This window comes from Spermophilus citellus (genome assembly GCF_964194105.1).
Source record: "Spermophilus citellus genome assembly, chromosome: 2".
NCBI classification, from domain to species: domain Eukaryota; kingdom Metazoa; phylum Chordata; class Mammalia; order Rodentia; family Sciuridae; genus Spermophilus; species Spermophilus citellus.
Genome location: NC_138183.1, coordinates 179525730 through 179540577, shown reverse-complemented (window position 1 = coordinate 179540577; position 14848 = coordinate 179525730). Strand labels below are relative to the sequence as shown.

At 37.0% G+C, this 14848-nt stretch overlaps 1 protein-coding gene across 1 annotated transcript in view; it reads left to right on the top strand.

Annotated features, from left to right (window-relative positions):
- Positions 1–6071: 6071 nt before the first annotated feature.
- TYR (tyrosinase) overlaps positions 6072–14848 on the top strand; it is a gene marked incomplete at both ends in the record, with an annotated part of 114944 nt that continues 106167 nt past the window's right edge. The window contains one exon of the mRNA XM_081282250.1: positions 6072–6890. Within this exon, the coding sequence (XP_081138376.1) occupies positions 6072–6890 (819 nt within the window). The remainder of the gene's footprint in view (positions 6891–14848) is intronic.

Genomic DNA, 14848 nt, shown 5'->3' with positions numbered 1-14848 from the left:
TGTATGCATCTTCAATTTGTATATCTGTTTCCTTTTTTATTTCTGGAAAGTTTTCTGTAATTATTTCATTCAGCAGGTTTCTCATTCTCTTGGTTTGAAACTCTGTACCTTCTTCTATCCCAATGACTCGTAAGTTTGGTTTCTTCATGTTATCCCATAACTCTTGGATGTTTTTCTCGTGATTTTTTACCAGCCTTTCTGAGTTGGCTAGACTCTTTTCAAGATGATATATTTTGTCTTCATTATCTGACGTTCTGGCTTCTACTTGCTCCACTCTGTTAGTGATACTCTCAATTGAGCTTTTAATTTGGTTTATCGTTTCCTTCATTTCTAGAATTATTGTTTGATTATTTTTTATAATCTCTATCTCCTGATAAATATGCTTAACTTCTTCTTTTAGCTGTTTATGTAATTCCTTCTCAATGTGTTCTTTCGCTGCTTGAATTTGCTGTCTTGTATCCTCTTTAAGGTTCCATTCCATCTGTCTAAGGTGTTCCTTGAGTTCTTTATATGACCATTTTTCTGATGACTCTAGGTCCTCCTGAATATTTAGGCTGTCCTGCATTGTTTGTACTCCTTTTCTTCCTTGTTTCTTGAAGCTGCTCATGTTGCTTCTTGTTCTGTTTGACTGCTGAGTTACTGCTTATTCCTATAAATTTATTTGATGCTTGGGAGGAAAGGTATTAGAAGGGAAGGGAAGAAGTCACTAAGGAGAATGAGAGTAGGCATGTAGAATTCAAGGAAGGGGGGATAAGAAAAATGAAAAGACAAAAGAAGAAAAAAATAGGAACTAAAAAAGAAAAAAAAATTAAAAAAAATAATAATTAAAAAAAATTAAAATTAAAATTAGAAGAGAAAGAAGAAGAAAAAAAGAAAAAGAAAAAAAACAAGATATAAAAATGAAGATGAAAGAAAAACCAAAAAAAAAAAAAAAACTAATAAATGCAGTCTTAGAGTTTGATTAACTTCTCTTCCACTAGGTGGCGCTGTGCCCACCAGGCCAAGTCTCTCCTGTCAGTATGCGGGAACCAATCAGTGTGCAGCAGCTCCTCCCAGACTGGGCGAGTCTCCAATCCTGAGTGCCTAGGGCCTCCTCTTGTGTCCAATCACTTCTACTTTTCCTCTAGCCAGGCCCCTCTCACCACAATACTGGCTACAGGCCAGGTCTGCTGCTCCCGGGAGCCCTGTTTTCATGAACGACTGGGCTCACTCCTCCAGATTGCCATTCCCTCAGACCCTAAGTTTGTAGAGCTTGGGGCTGAGAATCCTCAGCGAATTTTACTTGCCCTCCGGTAGCCACTCCCCCGTAGCTGGTGCAAGAGGCCTCAGCATTCAGCCCTGGCGGGAGCGGCAGTCCCACACCTCTGACTCCCTCGGGCTGGCTGTAGCACTCACGGGAGAGCTGGGAGGGGCCCTTAAGGTTTCCCAGATGCATGGAGAGGGAAAGCCAGGGGTCCACACACCTGTAGCAGCAGGCTTCAATGAAGTTATCTCCACCGCCTCAGTCCTGCGATGCCAGCCCTCCGCCACAGTGGTGTCCCCCGCAAACGGCGACAGTTCGTCTCCCCCTGCAGGGCGACCAACGCAACAGGCGGGTCCCCACTGTCTCTCCAAAGCCCCGCCTGGACCCTGCAGCCACTACCCATGAAGGCCCGGCAGGCATCCACCTCCATAGGATGTGAAGGGCTGACCAGCCGCCTCAGCCGGATGGATTAATGCCGAGTCGCAGCTGTCTGTCTTAGCTTTTCAGACGCGGCGGGGGGCGCGGAGCCCGGAGAGGCTTACTCACTTCCCGCCGCCATCTTCCTCTTCTCGCTATTTCGGGATGATGGCGGGGCGCTAGCTCGCTCCCTCCGGTGTGTCTCAGCCTCGGGCTCCCACGCCTTTCTCTGCCGCGGCCTCTACAGCCAGCGCCGCCCCGGCCGCTCTCTCCGCCCCCGGCGTTCCCGGCTTCTGGCCGCACTGAGGCCCGCTCCATGTCTCTCCGGCTCACGGCTCCAGCGGCGCCAGGGGCCAGGGAGGACAGCCCCTCTCCGGCAAGTACCGCAGTCCCTGGGCCCCGAGTCCCGGCGGCCACAAACTGACACTTTTAATAGACCTACCAATTCCTGGCGGGACCCCTCTTCACGGAATTTTGCTAGAAGTTCCTCAGTATGTAGACTGCCGCTGTTCCAAAAGGTCTTTTTGATCCCGTTAAGGTGGAGACATTAGAATCGCTGCTTCCTCGTCGGCGGCCATGTTCCAACCCCCCTCACAGATCAATTTAATATGAACATTTTAAAACTCTTTCTCTATCTTTTCATCCACTGTGGTATCAATGAATTCTGTTATTGATTTCCCTTGATTTTCCATGTTGTTTGTGTGTCTACCCATTTTACAGTGTGTTTTTGAGGCAGTAGAGTTTCTACCCTGTGGACTTACAGTGTCTGAATTTTTCTAGTGTCTCACAGTTTAGAGGGGAGACAGGTTAAAAACAACAACCAATGCAATTGATTTACAGCATCAAACCAGATAGTTCCTGCTTTGGTCTCTACTTGTTAATTGTCACAATAAACAGAGATCGTATGATCAATGATTGTGTACAATAAAACCAATAAGTTTAAGTATGGATTTACAATTTTAAGTTGTGGACATTGATAGAAAAAAAAGTGATGTAGAATGTGATGTTTATGAGGGAAGAAGAGAGAAAATATAAGTAAAAAATAAAGAAGAGTGCTAGGTCAATAAAATGTTGGCTGTTAGAACAGAAGAGAAAAAGAGAATCAAGCGAAAAAGGCATGTGAGAGAAAAAAGTGTATAGAGTAAAACATAATAAATTAAGAATAAAAATGAAAATAAAAGTAAAAGAATACAAGAACAAAACTGATATACTGTAATCAAATATCTTAGTTCTCAAAATATTGACTTATGAGAAATAACTTATTTAATAAAATGCTAGGAAGAGAAAAAACAGGTTTGTGTATATATATATACATATATATATATGTGTGTGTGTGTGTGTGTGTGTGTGTGTGTGTGTGTTCATGAACATTCAAATCATAATTGAACAGAATAGAAAAATTAAAAATAAGAACATAAAATACTTAAAAAATAATAAATTAATTAAATTAAAAAGATGATCTTAATGAAATGTTAGAGAATTATTTCCATTAGAGTTCCAAAGATTCTAGTTTTCCTTTCTCAGCTGTGTTAGGTGGGGTTGATGAAGTGTGATGGGAGATCCCATAAGCAAGACTCCTGGGGGGGGGTGGTTTAGGCTTGGGTAAACCTGAAGATTTTTAAAAAATCAGTGTACCTCCCAGGCCAGGCAGATGTTGAACCCCACTGGGAGGCTGTCCCTCAGGAAAAACTCCTGGATCTCACTCCTGTGGTAGAGGGGCCAATTCTTGTTCCCCTCAGATATGCATGAACTTCATGTTTTTAGGAATCTCAAATTCAGACTTAACTATCAATTATTCCCCTGTTCTTTCAAATTCTGTGTCTGGTATGAGTCACCCATGAGGGGAGACTTTCCCAGTTGAATTTTCAAGCAGCCAATCTTTGAAAGGGCCATTCTGTAGGGGCAGAAAAGAAGCAGGTGTGTTTCCTGGACAGGTTGTCTTCTATGTAAATCCCTCTCCACTTTTGATTTTCTCCTGGACTCTTAGACACACACTATACTGTGCATTGTGAGTTTGCCAAACCTGGCTTTCAGGGTAGGCACAGTTTTCAGGATTTGGATCCCAGGAGCTATTCCTCTGTACTGGAGCTGTAAATTGGTTCCTTCCTCTGATTTACCTGGTAGCTGGGAGAGATTTGGTTTCTTTTTGTTTCCCATAAAATATTGTTGTGCAAAACACATTTCAGTTTAGTCGGGGAATGTCTTGATCTCTGATCTCTCCATATCCATAGGTACCTTAGATCTCCTAAAACTGGGGGTTCCTTTAATTGATGTATTGCTCTACTAGTTTAGTGCAGGGGTGATTGCACCTGCCAGTGCCACCACCAGTAGGAGCAGTGCTGGGGATTTCTCCTTTATTTTGTTATATCCAGCCTCCTGAGTTCCTGATCTGCTTTGAATGTCCTGAGTTAATTCCCAGAAAAGTTTCCCTCTCTCATCTTGCTGAGAAATGGTGTGTCTGAATTCTTGCTTTTACTCCACAGAGGTAGTAGGAAAGTGACCTTCTCTAATACATCATTTAAATCAGTGCACCCCCCAGGCAGGCAGATGTTGAACCCCACTGGGAGGCTGTCCCTCAGGAAAAACTCCTCTAAACAGAGTTTAGAGTCTCCTCTAAACAGGTTTGGTATCTAGGAACCCATTACTGGTAATGACACTTTTATCTAGGTGGACTAGAGGAGATGGTAGACTACATTGTGGAGAAATATGAAGAACTGTCAATTTAAAGAAATCAAACTCAAGGAAATTATGAGGACAAAGTGTATATTAATCATTTTTCTAAGCATCTTCTGAAGATACTAAAAAATAGACTTGGGAGAACAGATGCAAAAAAGCCTTTAGAAAGCTCTGTGGAGAGGTTCTAAGTTATTTTTCAAGGGAGCCTTGGAACTAGAGCAGTTAAACTCTGTGTGCAACTAGATGGAAAGAGTTACAAAAGGTCACATGTGGTAACAAGTAATACAGAACCAAGACTCCCAGGGACAAGAAGCCCTGTGTTAATCTCTTCTTGGCTCTGAAAGGAGAGACATAAAGGACTAAGCCTCCTGGAGGAGATCATGTGATAACTTCCTGATCCCAGCCAGAGGCAGCATTTCCATGGAAACTTTTCTTCTCTTTTTCTGCTCCCACACACTGCTCCATCCACCTGCAAAGGCAGCCTTGAGACTCAGGAGAGTCATATGGAGGAGCCTTGACATTTTTTCTGAATAATGAGACAAACTCCAGCAAGAGAAGAATGCGGAGTAAACTGACATTCCAGTGGTGCTAGAAAAGCATGGCTTTTCCTAGAAACCTCAGCCAAGGTCCAGACACAGATGATTTCTTCAAATGTTCACTTTCACTTGATTCTTTATGTTTAGAGGACTACCCAGCTTCACTGTGAAGCTAGATAAAGAAGGAAGCCTCAGAGAGGGAATGTGATTGGACAACTCTCATCTTGTCAATGTTCAACTTGAAGAAGTTCTCACCTGATTTCAAACCACTTAGTCAGTCTTCAAGACTTCCATGATCTCATTCCAGGTTTAATTATCTATCATATAAGGCACCTGTCTGAATCTAATGCTCCAACTCAGCAGATGAAACGCAGCTCCTACCTCTAAGTCTCCCTTGCTCAGGTATTGTCTCTATTGTCCTTCATCACTCCAACTTATACCCATCCTTTGAGGTTGTACTCATGGGTGCTCCCTTAATAACACTTGAATACCATGTAACATTGTCCAGTATCCTCAGTGCACCAAAATATCCCTTTTATTAAAAATTTGATGGACTTATTATCTATACTGCTTAACTTAAAACTAATATATGTAGGTAAAATGTTATTTTGGGGGAAAGTATTAGACAGGCTTTTTCTTTCTGATACTTGGTACAAAATAAATAAGCTAAAATACATCATATGTAAGAAATAATCTGTGGTCCCTGAAGAAAGTCTCTCTCTGGTAGTCCGTTTATTGTCTCTAAGGAGATCAGGCTTGTGCCTGACATCCAGAACACTGACTGACTTTTCTTAATAGGAAAAACTCTATTCTTGACAGAGCTCCTCACTTGCCAATACAAATCACCATTAATTTCATAACCAATGAACTGGGTTTGCTTAGATAAGGCATTATTACTAATAACCATTATTATCATAGTAACCACCAGCATTAAACTATTAATGAAAAATAGTATTTCTTGCTTTAACATAAGCCAATCCCACTGTGGGATATGTGCCAAGTCAAAAAAAAAAAAGTCAATCATGTGCTTTTCAGAAGATGAAAGCTTAAGATAAAAGCTGACAGTACGCAATTTGGAGGTGGGAGGGGAGTTATATAGGTCTTAGCCAAAACATGTGATAGTCACTATAAGGGTAGTTGGAAAAAGAAGTCTGTGGCTCCAGTTAACCTGCTTAAGCAGATCTGTAAGCACTAGAACAATGCTACTGGCTATTTTGTGCTGCCTGCTGTGGGGTTTCCAGATCTCTGCAGGCCATTTCCCTCGAGCCTGTGCCTCCTCTGAGAGCCTGATGCAGAAGGAATGTTGCCCACCATGGAGTGGTGATGGAAGTCCCTGTGGCCAGCTTTCAGGCAGAGGCTCCTGTCAGGACGTTCTTCTGTCTAATGCACCACGGGGGCCTCAATTCCCCTTCACAGGTGTGGATGACCGGGAATCTTGGCCTTCTGTCTTTTACAATAGGACTTGCCAATGCTCTGGCAATTTCATGGGATTCAACTGTGGAAATTGCAGGTTTGGATTCAGGGGACCAAATTGCACAGAAAAGCGACTCTTGGTGAGAAGAAACATCTTTGATTTGAGTATCCCGGAGAAGGATAGATTTCTTGCCTACCTCATGTTAGCAAAGAATACTATTAGCAAAGACTATGTCATCCCCACAGGCACCTATGGTCAAATGAATAATGGATCAACACCCATGTTTAATGATGTCAACATTTATGACCTCTTTGTCTGGATGCATTACTATGTGTCAAGGGACACACTGCTTGGAGGATCTGAAATCTGGAGAGACATTGATTTTGCCCATGAAGCACCAGGTTTTCTGCCTTGGCATAGACTTTTCTTGTTATTGTGGGAACAAGATATCCGGGAGCTGACAGGGGATGAGAACTTCACTGTTCCATACTGGGATTGGCGAGATGCAGAAAACTGTGATATTTGCACTGATGAGTACATGGGCGGGCGTCACCCTGCAAACCCTAACCTACTCAGCCCAGGATCCTTCTTCTCCTCTTGGCAGGTAAAATGTGCTAGACGTACAATGTAAGAGAAGAAATGAACTTTAGCCATAAATTCTTCAGGGGATCTTCATCCTATCTTCCCAAATTAACGTAGAAAAGGTCCCCTGTTAGGAGATATCAATGTGCCTTGTATTTTCCCATTAGAGAATAATCACAGTCATAATTAAGTAGATATTTATGTGATTTTTTTACTAAATATTTATATCCTCTACTACATTTCTAAACTACAATGAACAAAAAGTACTTAATTCATCATTTTATTTCCCAGAACCTAGGATGTACCTGACATACCACAATGACTAAAAAAATACTTAGGAAGGAAGGAAGGAGACAAAATTACTTAGGCTAGTGCTTCTGAATAACAGCATTATTAATCATAATAAATTCATATGGTGAGCAAATTAAAAATACCTTCCCTTGATCCAGACTCATTGATCAGAATCTTCATGGAAGGGTCCTGGGATGGCATGGTTTGCTAAATGTGTAGGTGATTATTATTGTAAGAAAGTTTGACAAATACTGATTGGATTTTTTATTTATAAGGAAGCTCAACTACATAAATTAGGGAAACTGTTAATATTCATTGAGCATTTAGCATGTATAAAGTTCTGTTGACACTGTTTTTATGTATTGGCTCATTTGATACTTAATATCACACTGTCCCCCTTTCAAAGGTATAAAGTTATATTGTAATTTGTTTTAAAACACACAGCTGGTAAATAGCAAGGATAATATTTGTTCTTGGATAGTCTGGATATGTGATCTCTATATATATGATTTACAAGGGATGACTACTATTTTATCTTGAGGCAAAGGATTGTTCCAACTCTCACATTTTCATTAAACAGCAAAATAAATTAATTTTCTTACTAAGAACTTGCAAACTTCAGTTGCAGCATAAGATTGCAATTTTAAAATTAAATTCCATTTCTCTGTTTGATTTTCTTTTCTTTTTTTTTCATTCTGGATTAGAGACAAAGGTAAGCAAAGAAATAGTGCTTAATTATCATTTAAAATATGTACAGGTGGAAGTAATGATTTTCTGCCTGACTTTCAAAAATTCCTAATGCAGCACTTCTGGCCAGCATTATTTTATGGAATTAATGTTTGAGTTAGATAAGAAGAATCTTGCATTCACTATTCTGACATGTGGATGGGTTTTTTCCATGATGCACTTGAAATGGAGTCTATTGGAGGCCCCTGAAAAATGGCCACTAATTTCTAGCTATTTACTAAAATTAATGAGTATATTTGTATAGGAAGGACTGGAGAAATATGCATAAGAAGAATTTCAGCAAATATTCAGACCTTCTAACTTAACCCATTAAGTCCCAAGTTTTCAATTCTGAGACTATTTCAAGAAATTCATACAAATGCAATAAAATAGATTGGAAATCATAATCTAGAACTAATGTGTTATTAGTATTATATTCTTATTATTAATTATATTATATATTATTTTATTAAAATAAATGTAAGTTTTTATACCTGACCTTTTATTTTGACCTTTTATTTGCAATAGAAAAAAACATAAGGTGCAGTCTCACATCTGGGACCATGGGATAAAATGGGTTTATCTATAGAATACAACACTTTTATCTCACCTTCTATTTTACCGCTTAAATTGCTGTCAAGTTTGAATGTGGCATTTTCTGTCATTTTTGTTTTCCTTAACTGTGGAGCTTCATTTGACTTAGAAAGGCTAAAGGATTGTCTAAATATCAGAAAAGAAAGAAAGAAAGAAAGAAAGAAAGAAAGAAAGAAAGAAAGAAAGAAAGAAAGAAAGAAAGAAGGAAAGAAAGAAAGAACCTATAACATACACACTGAAGCTTGGTGGAGAGATATAAACTGATATTTAGATGCATGAGGTGAACACCACCAGAAAGTACCCAGAATTATATTTGAGTTTGCTTTCCTGAATCATTTACTGATTATTAATTGAATTATTTCTCTTTTCTCTTTATGATTATGGTCAATTTTATTACTTTCTAGAGAAAACTGGTCAGAGTGAAATGGTTACAATATTGACTTCAGTCTTGTTCCATGAATAAAGTGCTGTATAGAAATAGGCTTTTCAGATAAAATGAGGAAGCAGAGTGAACCATGTCCATTGAAGAAAAACAAGCACATAGCAGTTTAAATAAGAGAGGCTAAACCAATGGACATCTGCTGTTCAGTCACTGTGTGTGGTGTCAGGCATAATGTTGCATAAGTGACAAACACAACTTGTGATGTCTGTGTCCATTTAATCACAAAACCTCTCTGGTTAAAGAGTCCTTCAACAATTAGGATCAGGGTTTTTTATGTTAATTTATTTCTGTAGTTCTCAGTATCAAAATCACCTAGGAAACTTAAATTTTTAAGAATAGTTGCTTGAACTTCACTCATCTAACTTCTTGCCAGAAATTCAGATTGCTGTGAAATTGGAATCTTTGCTTTTAAAACTTCTTCATGTGATTCTAATGTGCAGCCAACACTGAGAACCAGTGATTTAATTAATATGGAGATTGTCTGGGTATCTCTTTGTTTTCACTTTATAAAAACACAGTTCTGTAATAAACACACCATTAATTTGAATGCTTCTTCTTAAATTAAACACTCAAATTAAGAACTAAACTATTTTGTGTAAGATGAGATCAAGCTAAATGAGTTCCTGAATACCTTCTGAAATAGCTAGGCTGACAGATACTCTAATACAAAGCCTCTGGTTTTGGGTTGGGTTTTAGATATCTTCTTACTTGACACACAAATAGAGCATTCAGAGATGTGATTGCATTTATTAACTCTGAGCTGAGGACTTCTCAGTGGTCTCTAGTATAGTGCCCATATTTTATAAAAAATAGAAAGGCCTAAAATGGTGGGATGATTTGTTCAAGGTCACACATCTAGGAACAACAACAACAACAAAGAGACTGACTCCTTTGCTATTTGAGTCAGCTATTTTGTTCTTTAGGCTCAGAGAGGATTTAATCAACCACGATTATGTTAATGTATAATTTGACATATTGTCCCCTCGGGCTCCTTTAAAATTCTTGTGCATCCCACAACATGGGAAAGCAGTTATTTTTGTTTATATTGTAATGAAAATCTGCTATTATACCTTTACTGATGGACCTCCCTTACTCAGATAGCATTGTACCCTACCCTTTATGCCATCATTACACTTTGTAGAGATTTATACCATTGCACTTATATCTCTTCAGTACATGTAACTTTTTTCAAGCCTGTCTGTGCCTACCAGACTGTCAGACCTTCTGGAGTAGAGATCATTTACAAATTAATAGTTTTGTATCCAGAGAGCTTGGGATAGTAAATTATACATGTAATCGACTCTATAAATGCATACTGAATTGAATATAATTTAAAGACAAAGAAATGTTAGCGCCAATGCCAACAAATTTTAAAAAATAAATTCTGCATGGATAGATTTTGTAGGACTTTAAACTGTTCTTTTTAATGCAGTATCCTCAATGCTGAGAAAATATCAATGCCAATAAGCAGCCACACAAAGTCAGAAGTAAGACATTTTGTCTAGTTCTCTGTAGTCTTTTATATAAGTATATTGTGTACTTGCAACAAAAGGGAAAACACAATAAGGAAGATCACATCTGAGTGTCATTTAAATAAAATTGGTAGTATTTATCTGGCAGAGCTACTATGAAATAATTCCATAAATTCAAACATCAGGTAACAAATGTTACTTTTCTTAGATAGTTTATATTCATAATTCTTGTAAATGTTTGTTTAATATAAGAAGCTTTTTGTGTAGAAGCATGTTTGTCATCAGTTAGAATAATACATTATTTTTGGAAAAAGAGAGCTTCTCAGTAACATTTAACTGTTAAATATCTATATTCACACAATTGGATCCAATATTATGGAACCAATAAATAAACTAGCAATAAAAAGAAAATGTATATCAGCAATAATCAGTATGAGAATTAAAATAAAGAGAAACAACATTTCCTGGATGATAGACATGAGTGAATAGTGGTCAGGGAATTCACTCATCAGGTGAAAGGCGCATCACATGGAAGCAAACAGTGGGGAGGAAAAAAAAGTCACATTTCAGCAGAGAGTCATGGGTTTTAGGTAACCATGACAACAGCACAGTGAAATAACAGCTTCTCTTTTTTCTTTATGAAAAAGATTCTGTGGAATGTCATATGGTTTACATTTTTTTCAGATAAACCTTTAATGCCATAACAGAATCTTTGCTCCTCAAATCTTTTAATAGCTGAGAGTTTATTGCTATTTCTTGAAATTTAAAACATTATCTAGATCTACCTTCCTCATTAGTATGTTTTTTCTGCCCCTCTTTTTTTATTTTTAATTGGCAGACTTGATCCCTGCCCCCAGCATATGCTATAAATCACTTGTATTAAAGTGAACAGAGAAAATAACAAAATCCTTGTCAGAAGATCTGGGATTCAATTCAAACTCTGCCATTTGCCAGATAATATTAGACAAGTTATTTACAAAATTTGACCTTTTATTTGCAATAGAAGAAAACATAAGGTGCAGTTATCACATATGTTTTCTGTATTGTTAAGAGGACTAAATGGAAGGGAAAGCAATAATACAGATAGTAGATTTTGACCTAGATAAACATGAGCTCAAATAGATATTTGTAACTTACTTAGCTGCTTATAAAACAATTTGCTTATTATTCTGAAATATTTTTTTCTCTAAAATTAGAATAATATAACTTAATATAACATTACTATAGGGTAAGTCATGAAATCTATGTAAAATAGTTTTAGTAAATGATATATTATGTTCCATGTGTGCAAAACATTGTGATATATTTTTAAATGGTATATCCAAGTTAGTTACTTAATAATGGGTATTCAAACAATGTTAAAAACCCAGAGTTAAAAATGATTTGATGACCTTATCAATGGTCTTATATTAAATAAAAATTTTAATAGTTATCATTATTAAAAGTATACAATTGGCATTACACTATGTGCTTTACATATGTTATAGATTATTTGATCTTTAATAAAAAGTTGTCATGATCCCTATTTAAAGATTAAAAAAACTTGATAAAAGATCTAAATAATTTGTTTGAGCTTATGCAGTTAATATAGTGAATACTGGAAACCATTTCTTTCTGACTATAGTTGCACGATCCTAATCATGATGCTGACAATTTCACCTCCTCTGTCTCTTCTTTTGTATCAAATATAAAGACAATGATTTGAAATTAAATTTGCAAATTATTTCTGGAACCAGGATAGATTTCCTCCTTGCTACTAATACCTCCACTCCTCAGAAAGCTTAGTACCTTAACAATTGGCATTTTAGCAAAAATAGTTCCATTCAACCTCTACAATTTAACTGAGTTTGCTGTATGAATCTTTTAGGCAGAATAATCTTTTGGAAAATATCCTGAGGTTTATTTTTCAAAGAGAAATAATAATGATGTGCTTGCTGTGGTATCTAGTTAATCAACATCATGAAGACACCGAACACCTTACATTCAGTGCAAAATTATATTAGTTGTATTCAACTATTCCTAAATTATTAGCAGCAGAAATAAATGTAGTAGATATGGTGCTCTGGCTCTGACCCTAAATATATGACAGTTGACAAGTCAGTCAACCATTCTAGTTTCTATTTATATATGGTAAAAAGAATTCTGAATGATAAAAAGCATGAGGAAAACTGGAAACTGACATTTAATGAAGCAGGAACTATTGGCTGAATATTTCCTTTTCATATATCTTATCAAAGTATGATTGAGGAAATTAAGACAGCTAAAAACCATGTTCATTGCCACAATACTGTAAATAACTGAGCCATACTGAATCCTGCATCTACCTAAATCTGGAGCCCAATTATTTTTCTAAACACAGTGCTTCAATTCATAAATTACATCTCTGCGGCCAAAATTAAAAGTAGATTCTCTAAAATCTCTCATCTGACAGACTAGCAGTCATCCCTGGACTATTCATTGAATTCCTCATGTTGATGTTTTTTTTTTTTTTTTTTTTTTTTAAAGAGAGAGTGAGAGAGGAGAGAGAGAGAGAATTTTTAATATTTATTTTTTTTAGTTCTCGGCGGACACAACATCTTTGTTGGTATGTGGTGCTGAGGATGGAACCCGGGCCGCACGCATGCCAGGCGAGCGCGCTACCGCTTGAGCCACATCCCCAGCCCCCCTCATGTTGATGTTTTAATTTGCTTTTACAGTCTCATTGCAAATTCACTGGGGCAGGAGGCCTTCAGGATTGTCTTCATTATTTTCAAGTACGATGCAGTTGACCAGGAAGACTTTAAATTTTAATTTAAAAATATTATTCCATGCATGTTTCCTGTTGTGCATAAAATTATTAATCATGACACAGAGCTGTAAATCCTATTAACCTATTGTAGTCTTTCATACTCAGGCTGTTTCCTTAACAATAAATAGGAACAAAATCATAGAAATACATAGTGGTGTATTTATGTGAAAGTAAGCTTTAAAGTGTATTGAGAGATGGTCCTCATGGCCTGGGATGGGTTGGTTTGGAAGTATGTTCTAAGGCAAAGGTAAGTGCCAAAATGGTACCAGGAAAAATAGTTGCTCCATACATGCTAGTTGTTAGGGATTCACTGGCTCATTCATCGATTTTGTTCATTCATCCAACAAATATTTATTTATCCTCTATAGAATGCTGTACACAATTCTACATTCTATAAAGAAAGGAGTGAACGGCAACACAAAAATTTTAAAACCTATCCTTAGAAAGATTACCTTTATGCAAAGAAGGTGATAATTGTTGTTTATCAAGGGAAACTAAAATGAATAAAGCTTCAGTATTATCTACCTAGGGACCACGTGCTTCCTATGGAAGTATGCCTCTGTTGTGAGCCACCAAGGATGGCAGGGTAGATTTTACTGCACTTCATCTTTCACTTAAAATTTTTATTTCATTATTGGTTAATCATTCCATTTCACTGAATCCAAGACACTGATGATTTTAAGGTGAAGCATTACTTGATGTGATATAAGAAAAATATAAATCTGACAAATTTTGCTATGATGTTTTAAATACTTAGAATTTTTATTTTGTGCTTGTTGAATGAGCTCTTTTGGTTTATTTAGTGGTGCATTTTTATTATGGTATATCCTTTGCCTATATATAAAGGAAACTATAGATTGAGTATCCCTTATCTAAAATGCTTGAGACCAGTGCTTCAAACTTAAGATTTTTTATTTTGAATTATTTGCACGTACATAATGAAATGTCTTGAAAATGAGGCCTGAATCTAAACACTAAATCAATTTGTTTCACATACTTTCTACAATAGGCTGAATGTAATTTTATACAATAGCTCATCACATTTCTGTTTTGACTCATTCTATAATGTAAATAATTTGGTAAATTCCTAAAACTCCTTTACATTCTGAGCCAGATCTTTTTGGATTACTTTTTTAGTCAAAGTTTGTTTTTACAAATTCTTTCCCTTGATCCTAAAGAACAGGTAAGATATGAGACACATGGCAAGGAACAGGCATCCTTATCCACAAGCAAAGTCTGGAACAGAGAAATACAAGCAATATCCAGGGAAGAGTGGGCAGTCTGGCTTTAGTAGCAGAAGCACACAGGATGTAAACAAACAGAAAGTGATTTCCAGATTCAAGATGTGTTTTGGAGGAAAAATTGATAATATTGGCTGATGGATTAATGTGAAAGACAAAGGAGAAAAACATACAAAATACAATTCGCTGGTTTCCGGCTTGCCTGTGATGATTCAGAGGTTTCTGGCTCAAACTACAGGATGGCTGGTGTGAAAGGAAGCACAGAAAGAACAGGTTGTTTTATTTTAAGAGTTATATTTGATATGCATGTACTATAACATTAAAATATTAATATTTCAGAAAAGAATATATACATTTAGAACCCAAAGGAGTTGTCAATCACTGGAGATGGGAATAGAAGAATCCTTATCAACGTAGTTATCATTG